Consider the following 12,815-nt stretch of genomic DNA (forward strand, 5'->3'; position numbering starts at 1 on the left):
TTATTAAAAAAAAAGAGAGAGAGAGGGAGGGAGGGAGGGAGAGAGAGGAAGGAAGGGAAGAAGGAAGGTAGGAGAAGTGGGAGGGAGGAAGGGAAGGACAGAGAAAAATGAAGGAAAGAAGGAAGGAACAAAGGAAGGGAGGGAAGGAGGCAAAAAGAAAAATCTATTATTCAATTTAGGGCTGAAAATATTTGGCCAAAAATTCCATGAAAATGTTCACTGAATTAGACTTCTCCTTATTCAGTATCCTTTCATAAGTCATTTAATTGCTGTGGTATATTAAAAATCTTTAAAGAATTGAAGGCATTTTACGTATTTATTATAGTGAATACAGAATTTTGAACTAAAATTCATGATGTTGTATCTATGCATGCAAGGAAAATTACAATATTTAAAAATCCCATCACAGTTGAAGCCCTCGAATTGGTTTTCTGAAGGTAGATTGGTCACTTTTTCAAGAGCTTATGGATATATAGAAGTCAAACAAATCTAACCATTTAAAATTAGTCTCACTGACTTGATTACGTCACCCAGATAGCAGTTAAATGAGGCTCCAAAGACAAGAGAACTAGAGGAGCTTTTTTGTAAATGTACCTTCTTCCATGATTTCCATAATCTTAAGGTCCACCAATTCAAGGTACAGGTTGAGAGAGATCCTAGCCCCATTTTGCAGATGAGTGAAGTGAGGTACAGAGGTGTGTGGGGGATGAACTGCTTTTAGTCATGGGTTTGTCCCTGCACCTCCTCTGAGCCTTGCTCAAGCCCGTTTGTTTAGGGAGAGGCAAGCTTGCCACAGAAGAGGATCGTGTTGGTATGGCTGTGCCTTATGAAGAACAGGAATGGGTGGTTCGCCAGGAACCGAGCCCGGATGGGGAGTCTTTTCACGAGGAAGCTGTCCCCTGTGGCTGCTGCCGCCTCGGTGCCCTCTTCGTTGACATCCACATACGACTTGTGGATGACCTTTGATAAATACAGGCCATCACCTGGTGATATTCCAGAAAGGTCAGCTTTGATCTCATTGAAGATATCTGTCATGCCCAGGGAATTTAGCAGGGAATTTAGCTCATACTTGATTTCAAGTTTGAATCTGGGGATGTGTACTTCAACTTCCCTTTCCACCATGTTAGCAGAGCTGGTCCACTCGTGAAACGTCTTCGTGTTCAGCTGCTTCTCTACCTAAGACAAAACACAGATGAGTCCACGTGAGCCAAACACGTGCTCTCTGTATTAAATGCTGTTTATTTTGTAATTCCCAATGTGAATGATTCAATGTATTGCTTTCTTTTCTACTTTGAAAATGTGTTCCAGTCCCATCTGGAAAAAAGAAACAGAATCTCACACTCAGCCACATCTTCCCTGTTCTACTGTCTATCTTTTATCCATGTTTCATAAGTCAATGCCTCAAATGTGTGTCCTACGGTCTTCTGCCTTAACTCCCTCAGCAGGTAGGCTCCACCTACACTCCCTCTCTTGCCTCTGGAGTCCTGGTGTGTCCTGGGTGAATTCGCCATTCCTCCTCGGTTCTCAAACCTGAAACATTTCGTTGCACCCTCTATTATGAACTTGCTTCTCCTTTGGCTTCTGTGACGCCAGCACCCCCTTGCTCTGCTCTGCTTCACTTCCCTCCAGTCCTTCTCTGCTATTCCCCGGAAGCTCAGCTCTACATGCCGCTTCATGCCTCCACCTGGCCATGCAGCCTCACATCCCGGCTTCTCATCCTCCACCCAGTGCTATAATTTTGTGTAAGCTCTCCCCTTGGGCATTTGAAACCTTCCAGCCAGCCCTCCCCACAGCTCCAAAACGGCATCCAAAACCCTATCATTCAAATATGAGAGTTGAAAACTTTTGGTCACCTTCTCTCCATCCTGACAATATACCATCAGACATAAAGTAAAGGTGGTTTTTCTTCCTATCTTTTCCTTTCGTCCTTTTCTGCCCTAATCCAAGTTACCATGACTTCATATTGCAAATCCACTTCGTGGCCTCATACCCCTAAGGCATTGGCATGTGCTCTTTGCTCTGGTGAGAACAAAAGAGTGGGCTTGTTCCACATACTCAACTTCTACTCCTCCAGTGAGGCATCGAGATTATTCTACGAGGAGCCTTCCTGATTTCCTCATTCTCTACTCTCTACTCTACTTCCACAGGACTTTCGGCAGTTTATCATGGCATTTGTTACATGATATTTAGAACTCTGTATTGGAACCACGCATTTGTCGGTGTTCTAGAACCCCCGAGAATTCTCAGCATAAGCACTCAATGTTTGGTATATAAATGAATAAATGAACAAATAAATGAATGTATCACAAGCTGATAAAGACCTCTTCTAAACTGCTTCCAAAATGCTATCTGCCTCCAACTATCTTCCCATGGCAGCCCACCACAGGCAACCAGAAGTCTGAGCCCCTCTGAACTGGCCACACCAGTTCTCATGGCCATGGCCGTGCTTCTCTTCCTAGGAGTCCAAATGCATGCATCCCAGCTCAGGTGTTTCAAGAAGCCTTCCCTATCCCCCAGCCACCTGTGCCACACTGTTTAGCCTCAAGCAGGCGCTCCCTGACTTAGAAACCCCTGACTGTGGCCATCCCATCTGTGGGCGTAGGTCAGCTTCCCCAAGATCCCAGAAGCACAGCTGGTCTCCCAAGAAACTGTCCTTCCAGCAGAGCACTGGGAAGTCCCAGCAAGGCCGGGGAGGAAGTGTAGTCACTCTGTATCAGTGGCTTGCCTGCTTCTGTGCCGGGCAGCACTGGCTGCAGCCAGGGAGAGGGGCTTAGACCCAAACTCCTGCCACCACTATGACCTGTTCTCAGGGGCTGTGGCACTCATTTCCCCCACAAAATCAGGATGCTAATAAGGGTGGCTAGCTCATGAAAGCATGTCATATCTGGGCTGGAAAAACTGCTCCTGAGAGGGAAGATGGCTTAATCAGATTTCAGTGGACTAAGACCCTAAGCAGCATTACAATTTCACTACTACAGAATCATGTTTCCCAAGTGTCAAGTAACCAGTAGGTGTGATATTTGTACAAGATGGCACTTTGGCCTCCTTGTGCCTTCTTTGATGTAAGAACGGATTATTCCCCCAAAATATACTGTCCTGAGGGCAGGGACCAGGGTCCCTCTCACAGCCCCTGGGGCAACCCCACTCAACCCAGAGTGTGACTGAATTAGGGACTGACCACAGCATCATGGGGTACACAGAGTTGGGAGGCTGGGTATGAGCACACATGTTTCTCTGCACATTAGCATCCTTTACCTGTTCTAGACTGGCCGTGCCTACTGGAAGCAGAATAATCATGCTTAGTTTGTTGTTAACATAGGGCAGCTCAAGAACTTGAATTTGCGGTTCCTTTATGAAGGCTAATTTATATGTTCCAGTTTGATACATCATTTCCACAAATACGCTTTTACCCTATTTTTTAAAAAAAGATTGTAATTAGGTAGAATAGTTACATATATGCATGAACATGTATGTACAATGATTTTTTTTTTTTTTTGCCTAACATGAATATCTGCGTTAACACTAAAGGCAAGGATGGGGCACCTGGGTGGCTCAGTCATTAAGCGTCTGCCTTCGGCTCAGGTCATGGTCCCAGGTACCTGGGATAGAGTCCTGCATCGGGCTCCCTGCTCTGCAGGAAGCCTGCTTCTCCCTCTCCTACTCCCCCTGCTTGTGCTTCCTCTCTCATGTGTCTCTCTCTGTCAAATAAATAAAATTTAAAAAAAACAAAACACTAAAGGCATGGGGAAAATATAAACAATAAAGTAACCCTTTATTACTTTCCTTTGCAATTGTTATTTTTTATTTTAAAATAAGTCATTGTTAGAGCCTAACTAGTTCAAATAATATATATAATCATCTATATATAAAATATATATGTATAGTAATATGTATAGTAACAATAATGTTTCCCCAAAACAAAGCTAACATTACCACCTAAAGTGATTTATGTGAAAAATGACATCATAGGATCATTTTCTTTTTTAATCCAATTGGAGACTCTCTAGGAGAAAAATAATGTAGATGGTTTTGTTGTGCTGAGAAAACAGCCACAGCATATGTCGGAAGAATGTGTGGACAGGGGAAGAGCGAGGAGAGAGCATGCTCTCTTCTCTCCCAGGGCGGCCCCCATGTCCAAAGGCTCCGGTTCAGTGCCCTGTGAGAAAGGTTACTGTCACCTCATGAGGAAAAATGAAAATAAAATTCATAAAAGACACAATTAAAGAAACCTCTGGAAACCTAGACCAGCATTTTCACTAAAACTTTCTAAACTGTCCTTAAATGATTATTGCATTCTTCGGAATTTATCATCAGTCTGAAAACAAAATACTTACCTCACTTAGCTGAAAAGGGGTTTGAACTGTCTCTCTTTCCTGGAACTTATTTTGCCATTGTCCTTTGAAATATATGGCGTTCACCAGGACCATTACACAAGAAGGGTCAATTGTTCCCTTTCCAAAGAGGTTTGTGACTTTTCCTTATAATAATAATAAAAAAAAACAGATAATGTATTTGGATTTGAACTTGGGTTTATTAATAACAGAGAGTTGAACAGTCACTAGAAATTTGGAACCATTTCTTTTTTAAGGCTAGTTACAAATTTGAGATGCCAGGAGAACTACTTTATCTCCTGGCCATTGAGGCTGTCCTTACCAAATGAAGTTTATGTCCAAGAATTAAATACTTTGTTATTTCTAATCAGAAGATGGCTTCTAGGGAGTAGTTAGTATATTAGCTAATGATCAACTTGTCTTATACCTAGTTATATCCAATGCTTTCCTATACATTACTGCTTATTTAAAAAAATATTAATAATCTCTTATGGCTTCCTTCTAATATTTATCAGGCTTTATACTTACCAGCACCCCACCACATCCAAATATTTTAAGTATTCAAAAGACTCATTCATTCTTATAATGTCCTAGCAATTAGTGTATCACAAGTATATACCAAGACTTAAAGTAAATATGTATCTGAAAATGAGAATTTATAAAAGTATACAACCAGATATACCAGTCAGATTGAACACCAAGCCCTCTTGGTGCACTGCAATTTATAAAACCTTTCTGGAATATAATCTAACAATAGGAAACATAGGGATATCCAGAACATTAGACTCTAAGCTTAATTTTTCCATTACTGTTCTAAGTAAGTTAACAGATCTGAAAAATTTGTAGACCTTTCCAAGCATTTTCTAACTTAATACAAAGAATTAAATAAATACATATTTTAATCTGGTCACCTATTACTAAGCTTGAATAACATCTATCAATCTATCAATCAACAAAATACTGTTGAGAGTTCATCACTGGTAAGTGAAATAGTAAGATATGAATATGTTAGAAATGTGGTCTTTATTCTCAGAGAAGTATTTATATTACTGACATCCTCTTCATAAATGCAATTAGCTCTAATTTAATACTTTAATGTTATTTCATCCTGATTTTGTTACTTAATAAACTTAATTCTTTCCTATATCAAGGAATATGATTGTCTACATTCATAAACCTCAGAAACTACTGGTACAATGAGTTGGTGGCACAACCACACAGAGACAGGTTATTTCAACATGGTAATTTGTACATCTCTAGTTGGGTAGATAGATCCTAAGGACAGAAAGAACTGCAAAAAATATCTTAAGCTACTGTTACATTCTATTAGTATTGTTACTTTGAGACCGTGTTTATGTTGAATGATGTGATTTTGCAATAATACTGGTGACACTGGAATCTGGGATTTTTGACACAAGATAAAAGAGAAATAGATATAAAAAGGGGGCATGTTAAGTAAAAATCCTATGAATCTGAATTTGAACTGGTCATAACAGTAAGAAATTATGCTGTATTTCATCTAAAAAAATGTATGCACTGAGAAGGCCTATAAACAATAACCAAGCCAGTATCAATGAGTACTCCTGTACCCAGATTATGGTCTCTAAATATCATTTCTCATTAAAATGATTCAGGATCCCCTTGAGAAGTAAGTAATTCTAGGTCAGGAGCAGGACATGCGTCTGGAACATCTGGTCAAATTGGAAGGCAAGGAAGCTATCAAATTCTGCAGGGTAGTGTCAAAAGGACTTAGAAACCAATATAAAGATGTGACCCCTGACTAAAAGGGGCCAATAAATTGAAACACCTCAGAATGTTTAAAATTATGAATTCATAAGGATATTTTAAAAGTAAACTCATTGGTTGGGGCACCTGGGTGGTACAGTTTGTTGAGCGACTGACTCCTGGTTTTGGCTTAGATAGTGATCTCAGGGTCATGAGATCAAGCCCCATGATGGGCTCCATGCTCAGTGCAGAGTCTGCTTAAGACTCTCTCTCCCTCTGCCCCTGCCTTCCCCCTCTTTCTCAAATAAATAAATAAGTCTTAAAAAAAATAAAACTCATTGGCTATCTTCGAAGGATGCTAGAAGGAAAAAAAAGGTAGTTTTGAAATTGGTATTAGAAAGAATCCAGCATTCTCTTTTTGTTTTTCTCATATGAACAGTACTTAGAATAACCAAATACTTTTTTATGAGGTGAAGTATCTTATATAGAAATATTCCAGCTTATAAAGAAGTAATGCAAGAATTGGAATACTACAACTTTATAACCCCTATTGAAATAATGGACCTAAGCAATTATCATCGAAGGCTACTAGCATCATAAAAAAGGGAGGGTGCCCAGACATTATTTATTTCCTGATGGAAACACAACACCTCCAATGAAGCATATTTATCAAAAGTAAAAAACAAACACACAAGCAAAAATCACCAGAATCTTATCAAGTTTCTAGGTCTAACTGCCAACTTATGAGAAATATAAAAACAGGAAATTATTAAATGACATTTCAAGGTGTAATCATCATCATCGAGACTATGAGAAAATGCAGGCAAATATCTATTTCCTTCAACAAATTTTCTGTAAGAAAAAAAAGGAGGGGAAATTAATGAAAGATCAAAAGAGAAATTATTAAAAGATAAAAAAAGATTTAAAGAGATTTCTTTAGTCAATAAGAATATGGTTTATGACAGACCAATATCCCTGACAAGAACTATAAGGAAAGCTGAATACATTTTTTTTTAAGTTCTACACTGTGTTGTTTCTGAAGCAACTGCTAATCATAAGCAATGGAGATGCAAAAAATCTGAGCAGAAAGTGACTGAAAGAGACAGAGAAACTGAGTAGAACATCATGAGAGGGTTGGGAAGACCAAAAATAGAGTTCAAAGAAGCAGGAAACCAACACTGAAGGGATAACGATCCCAGAGACAGGAGAAAACCTGGGCAGGTGAGCTCAATAGAGAGTTCTGGACAATTTTTCCCTCAAAGTATAATGAAATTTCAAAAGTTGCCCCACGCCTAGATAAGAAGAAACACAGCAGCAAGTGAACCAAGAATTTAAGAACTACTTATAGTCTCTCAGTGCTAAAGAAAAAATAATTGAAGTTCAGGATCTGGCAAGGTGGAAGAGGTGTTTCATAATGAAGAAAGAACTGATCCACTGAGAAGATACAGTAATTTAATATCTATTCACATAATAACACAGCTTCAAAATATGCACAGCAAAACTGGACATAACTAAAAGGAGAAACAGAAAAATCCACAATCATAGTGGAAGATTTTAATACAGCTTTCTCAGTAAATGATAAAAAAGCAGACAAAAAATAAGGATATGCAAACATAGACATCAAAATTAACAAAGTTGGCCTGATAAAATTAAACATCTCACCCAATAACCCAATAAAGAATACACATTATCTTTAAGTGCACATGAAAATTTTACCAAATTCGAAACATATGGTTTGCTACAAAAGGTCTCAATAAATTTCAAATAATTGAATTATTATGTTCTTTGATTACAAAAAAAAAAACAACTAAAAATTAATAACTAAAAAACAACTAGAAAATTTCCAAATTTTTGGACATCAATCGAGCACTTTTAAACAACCCATGATTCAGAGAAGAAATCTCAATGAAAATTAGAAAATATTTTGAACTGAATAATAGTGGAAATAAAACAAATGGAAAATTGTGAGATGGAGATAAAGTGACACCAGAAAGAAAGCCATTATCTTAAATGTGTACATTGAAAAAAGATGGTCTGAAAATCAATTGTTCATCTCAAGAAACTAGAAAAAGAATAGCAATTTAATACGAAGACAGTAAGAAGAAGGAAATAAATGATAATCATAAATATTAATGTAATAAAAAATCTATATTAGAGAAAGTAGAAATCGATTCTTTGAAAAGACTAAAAACTATAAATCCATAATAAGTCTAACTAAGAAAAAAAGAAAAAATACACCATTTAGATTTCTAGGAATAAAAAGACAACATTATATATCCAAAAGACATTAAGAAGATAATACAAGGCTATTATGAGCAATTTTATGCTAATACATTTGAAAATTCAGATAAAATGGACATATTTCTTAAAAAAAATTCAAAAACTTACACAAAAAGAAAACAGAAAATGTATGTAGGCCTCTATTTACTAGAGAAATCAAATCTCTAATTAAAATTTTCCCACATAGAAAACACCAGGCACAGAGGGTCACCAGTGAATTCTTCCAAATATTTAAAGGAGAAAAATGCATACTAACCTTACATAAACTCTTTTTTAGAAATTAGAAAAAAGAGGAGAAACATGAATATTTCAATAAATAAAAACTAAGGCCAAATTCTTTCATAAGCATAGGTGTAAAATCTCTAAGGAAAATATTAAGAAATCAAACCCAGTGATACACAAAAAGTATAATATACCATGACCAAGTCGGGTTTATTGCAGGACTAAAAGGCTGGTTTAACACTAACAATCAATTAATGTAATTCACTAAATTAGTCTAGTAAAGAAGAAAAATCATAGCTCAATAGATTTAGAAAAGGCTTTAATATAATATGGTTAGTCATCTGTGCCAAAAATTCTTAGCAAACCAGAAATAGAAAGAAACTTCCTTAATCTGAAAAAATATATTCATAAAAATACCTGCAACAAAAATTATACTTAAATATATATTATTAAAACCATTCAGAAACAAGATATAAATCCAGAAACAAGACATAACAAAAGGACGCCCAGTATCAGTACTTCTATTCAACTGCAGGCACTAGCCAAAAAGAAAAGAAAAGAAGCAAGAAAGGTTGAAGAGGAAATGATTGTATTTATAGAAAATCTAAAATAATATATAAACTAGATTTAAGAGAATTCAGCAATGTTAATATATGAAAGTCAATTATATATTTCTACATCAACAACAAATAAAATTTGAAATAATTGATACTAGTTAAAATTTGGTAAACACTTCAAATATCTGAAAACCATTTATCAAAAGACATACAAGACATTAACATACAGAAATACAAAATGTCGTTGAAAAAAATTAAAGAGGACCTAAATAAACAGAGGTAAACTTCATGGAAATGGATTAGAAGCTGAATATTATAAAGATGCCTGTTCTCTCCAAACCTATAGATTCTATATGTATCACTGCAACTAAAATTTCAACTAGTATGTTTAACAAAAATTGACAAGTTGATTTTACAATGTGTATGGATTCCATTTATGATGAAATCATACGGCATCTGCTTTTCTCAGTCTGACTTATTTCACTCAGCATTAATACCCTCTGGGTCCATCCAGGTTATCACAAATGGCATGATCTCATCTTTTTTTATGACTGCATAGAACAACTACAAATGAATAAACAAAGAGCAGAATCAAACCTATAAATACAGAGAACAAACTGATGGTTGCCAGAGGGGAGGCAGAGGGAGACAGAGGCTTCCAGTTATGGAATGAATAAGTCAAGGGAATAAAATCATAGCATAAGGGATATAGTCAACTATACTGTAATAGCGATGTATTGGGACAGATGGTAGCTACACCTGTGGTGAACACAGCATAATGTATAAACTTGAATCACCATGCTGCAAACTTGCATAACATTGTGCATCAACTATACTCAAATATAAATAAATAAAATCTACATGGAATGCAAAAAATCAAGCAAGCTAAGTCAAGGCAGCCCCAGAAGAGGATCAACACTGAACTTAACACTTCTGGCTATCAAGATGTATTGTAAAGCCACCATAATTGTGGTATTTTCATGAGAATAAATAGATAGATGGAGCACACTGAACCCAGAAACAGACTCATACATATATGGTCATCTGATTTATGATAAAGTTTACAGTGCAGTGTAATGGTGAAAGGATCCTCTTCCCAATAAATAGTGCTGTCGGCTAGATGTCCATGTGGAGTGGAATGAATTTTTAAATGAATCTTGACTATAGTGAAACAATAAAGGTTCTAATAGATAACATATAAAAATATTTTCATGAGCTAGGAGTAGGCAAAAGATTTATTTAAAAGTATGCTAAGGTACTGACTATAAAGGAAAAGATTGATAAATTTTACTCCTTTCAAATTAAGAACTTCTATTCATCAAAGGCACCATTAGGGGAAGATACAAAATGGTAGAAATTACTTGCAACACATGTATTCAGTAACTCCTAAAAATGTATAAGAAAAAAACAGACAAACCAACCTTACATATGGGCACAAGACTCAAATAGGCACTTTACAAAGGAAGACATGAAGTGTATGAAAAATGTCCAATGACATCATTCATAAAGGAAATGCAAATTAAAATTAAACTAACTACAATGACTAAAGTTAATAAGACTAACAGGTGTTGGCAAAGTTGAGGAATAAATAAAACTCTCATTCATTGCTTGGGCAAGTATATTGGCAAACCACTTTAGAAAACTGTTAACTACTAAAATTGAATATATATACACCTTATATGATCAGCAATTCCATTCCAAAGTATCCATCCAACAAAATCACATACAACATATGTACCAAAAGATGTGTATCAAAATGCTCATAACAGTGCTATTCATAATAGACCCAAACTAAAAATGTCCCAAGTGTTTGTTAAGACTCGGTAGAATGGATAAATAGATTTAGGTATTTTCAGAGAACAAAACCGACATCAATGAAAATGAGCAAACCATGCCAACCTGTAGTCACATGGATGACTCTCACAAACAAAATGTTAACCTAAAAAAAAAAAACCTAAACATATGCTTTATGATTCTAATTACATGAAATTTTTAACTAGGCAGAATTAATATACAGTAAAGAAGTCAGAGAAGCCTTAATGTTTGGCAATAACGCGGTTTAGTTTCTGGGAGGAGACACAAGAGTGGCCTTGGAGTGTGCCCTTCCTAGTAACTAATGTTTTATTTCTCTGACTTGGTAGAGGTGGAGGGAGGTTACCTGAGGGCATTCACTTTTGTGATAATTTCTGCTTTGTGATAATTCATTGAACAGCAAACACAGAATGTATGAAATTTTCTATAAGTATATATATTTTAATCAAAAAAGTTTAATTTAAAAATCAAGATGTAAGAAACATACTGACCAACTGCAATGTATAATTATTTGGGTCCTGATTCAAATAAAAAAAGAGACAATTGGGGAAATACAAAAACTCACTGCCTATTTGTTAATATTAAATGATTATTTTTAAATTTATAGATATAATGATGCAGTGGTATTTTATTTTAAATAACTTATATTTTTGAGAGGAAACAACCTGAAAAAAAAAGATGATTTCTGGGATTTGTCCTGGAAGAGTTAGGGGGAAAAGGGCAAGGGAAAATAGCTTTAGATAATAAATCCTGCAGCTGAGTGATGAGTCAATAAGGATTCACTATAGTATTCTCTCCACTTGTTTTTCTTTAAATCTTTCCTTAACTAGATGTTTTTAAATAATGAAATGGATACATCTTTAAATCTATACATTTAACCTGCAATTTCAAAGAAATATTTGACAATTAGAAAGTTTATTTTAAAATCATGAAAGGTAGATTTAAAATTAATTAAATTTAATTGCAGAATGTACAACACTTCTGTAAAGTAGAAATAGTGTTCTTCTCATTCTCAGAGTCACTAAGCTTTAGCTCCCAATCAGGATAAATGACTGTAAAGGATATTTACAAATATTCCCAAAGACTCCCCCATTTCCTCCATTCTTGACCTGCCTATGTTGGGTCCTGGACTTCAACCAGATTCCTTGTTAGCATTGACTCAGGGAGCTTATCAAAACAGTGCGAATAAAGTTTGGAGACACATGTGGGACTTATTCTTACCATTAGTTTTACTTTCAACCCAAGCATTAATAGTTTTCCTCGTTTCTTCTGGAGACCATTCAAAATCAACAGTTTGTGGTGTGGCTTGATACAGTTTCTCAGAACAAGTTAAATATTGCTGTAAAAGAAAGGACAATCACACACAAAAAATAGTGTAAGGGAAGCAAAAGCCTAAGCTCTATGTGTTCTAAAATCTACAACACAGAGACAAAAGCAGCTCATGTATATACGTCTGCAAGGAAACAGAATCCGTATGTACTTATTCTTAATAAAACAAATGGATTTAAACAAATCAAAAAGCTTTCCAAAAGGAATGTTCAGAAATGTTTGGTTGTTTCTTCTATCATATCATTGGAATTCTTCATTCTAAAACACTCAAAGCAAAATGGCAAGTTGCAGTTCACTCTCACTACTCTGTCCTCTCAAAGCAGACAAATGGGAATTGCTGCCCTATGTTCTAGATTGGAAAACTGAGATCTAGGGCGATTACATAAGTAAGGACCAGAGTGGTACATTTTGCTTGTTTGAGGTCTAACGGAGAGCTAGGTCTCCCCATGGTGTGTGTGTGTGTGTGTGTGTGTGTGTGTGTATGTGGGTTTGTGCTTCATCCCTGACCTTGATGTGTGTGTGTGTGTGTGTATGTGTGTTTGTGCTTCATCCCTGACCT

The 12,815-nt window shown here is 36.1% G+C and overlaps 1 protein-coding gene across 1 annotated transcript in view; it reads right to left on the reverse strand.

The window, feature by feature from the left end:
• Positions 1-518: 518 nt before the first annotated feature.
• Positions 519-12,815, reverse strand: part of SERPINB11 (serpin family B member 11) — a 20,390-nt gene continuing 8,093 nt past the window's right edge. Inside the window, exons 5-8 of the mRNA XM_021686404.1 lie at positions 12,149-12,266; positions 4,335-4,477; positions 3,256-3,411; positions 519-1,176 (exon numbers count right to left, since the gene is read on the reverse strand). Of these exons, the coding sequence (XP_021542079.1) occupies positions 772-1,176; positions 3,256-3,411; positions 4,335-4,477; positions 12,149-12,266 (822 nt within the window). The 3' untranslated portion in view covers positions 519-771. The remainder of the gene's footprint in view (positions 1,177-3,255; positions 3,412-4,334; positions 4,478-12,148; positions 12,267-12,815) is intronic.

Source organism: Neomonachus schauinslandi, chromosome 14, assembly GCF_002201575.2.
Source record: "Neomonachus schauinslandi chromosome 14, ASM220157v2, whole genome shotgun sequence".
NCBI lineage: Eukaryota > Metazoa > Chordata > Mammalia > Carnivora > Phocidae > Neomonachus > Neomonachus schauinslandi.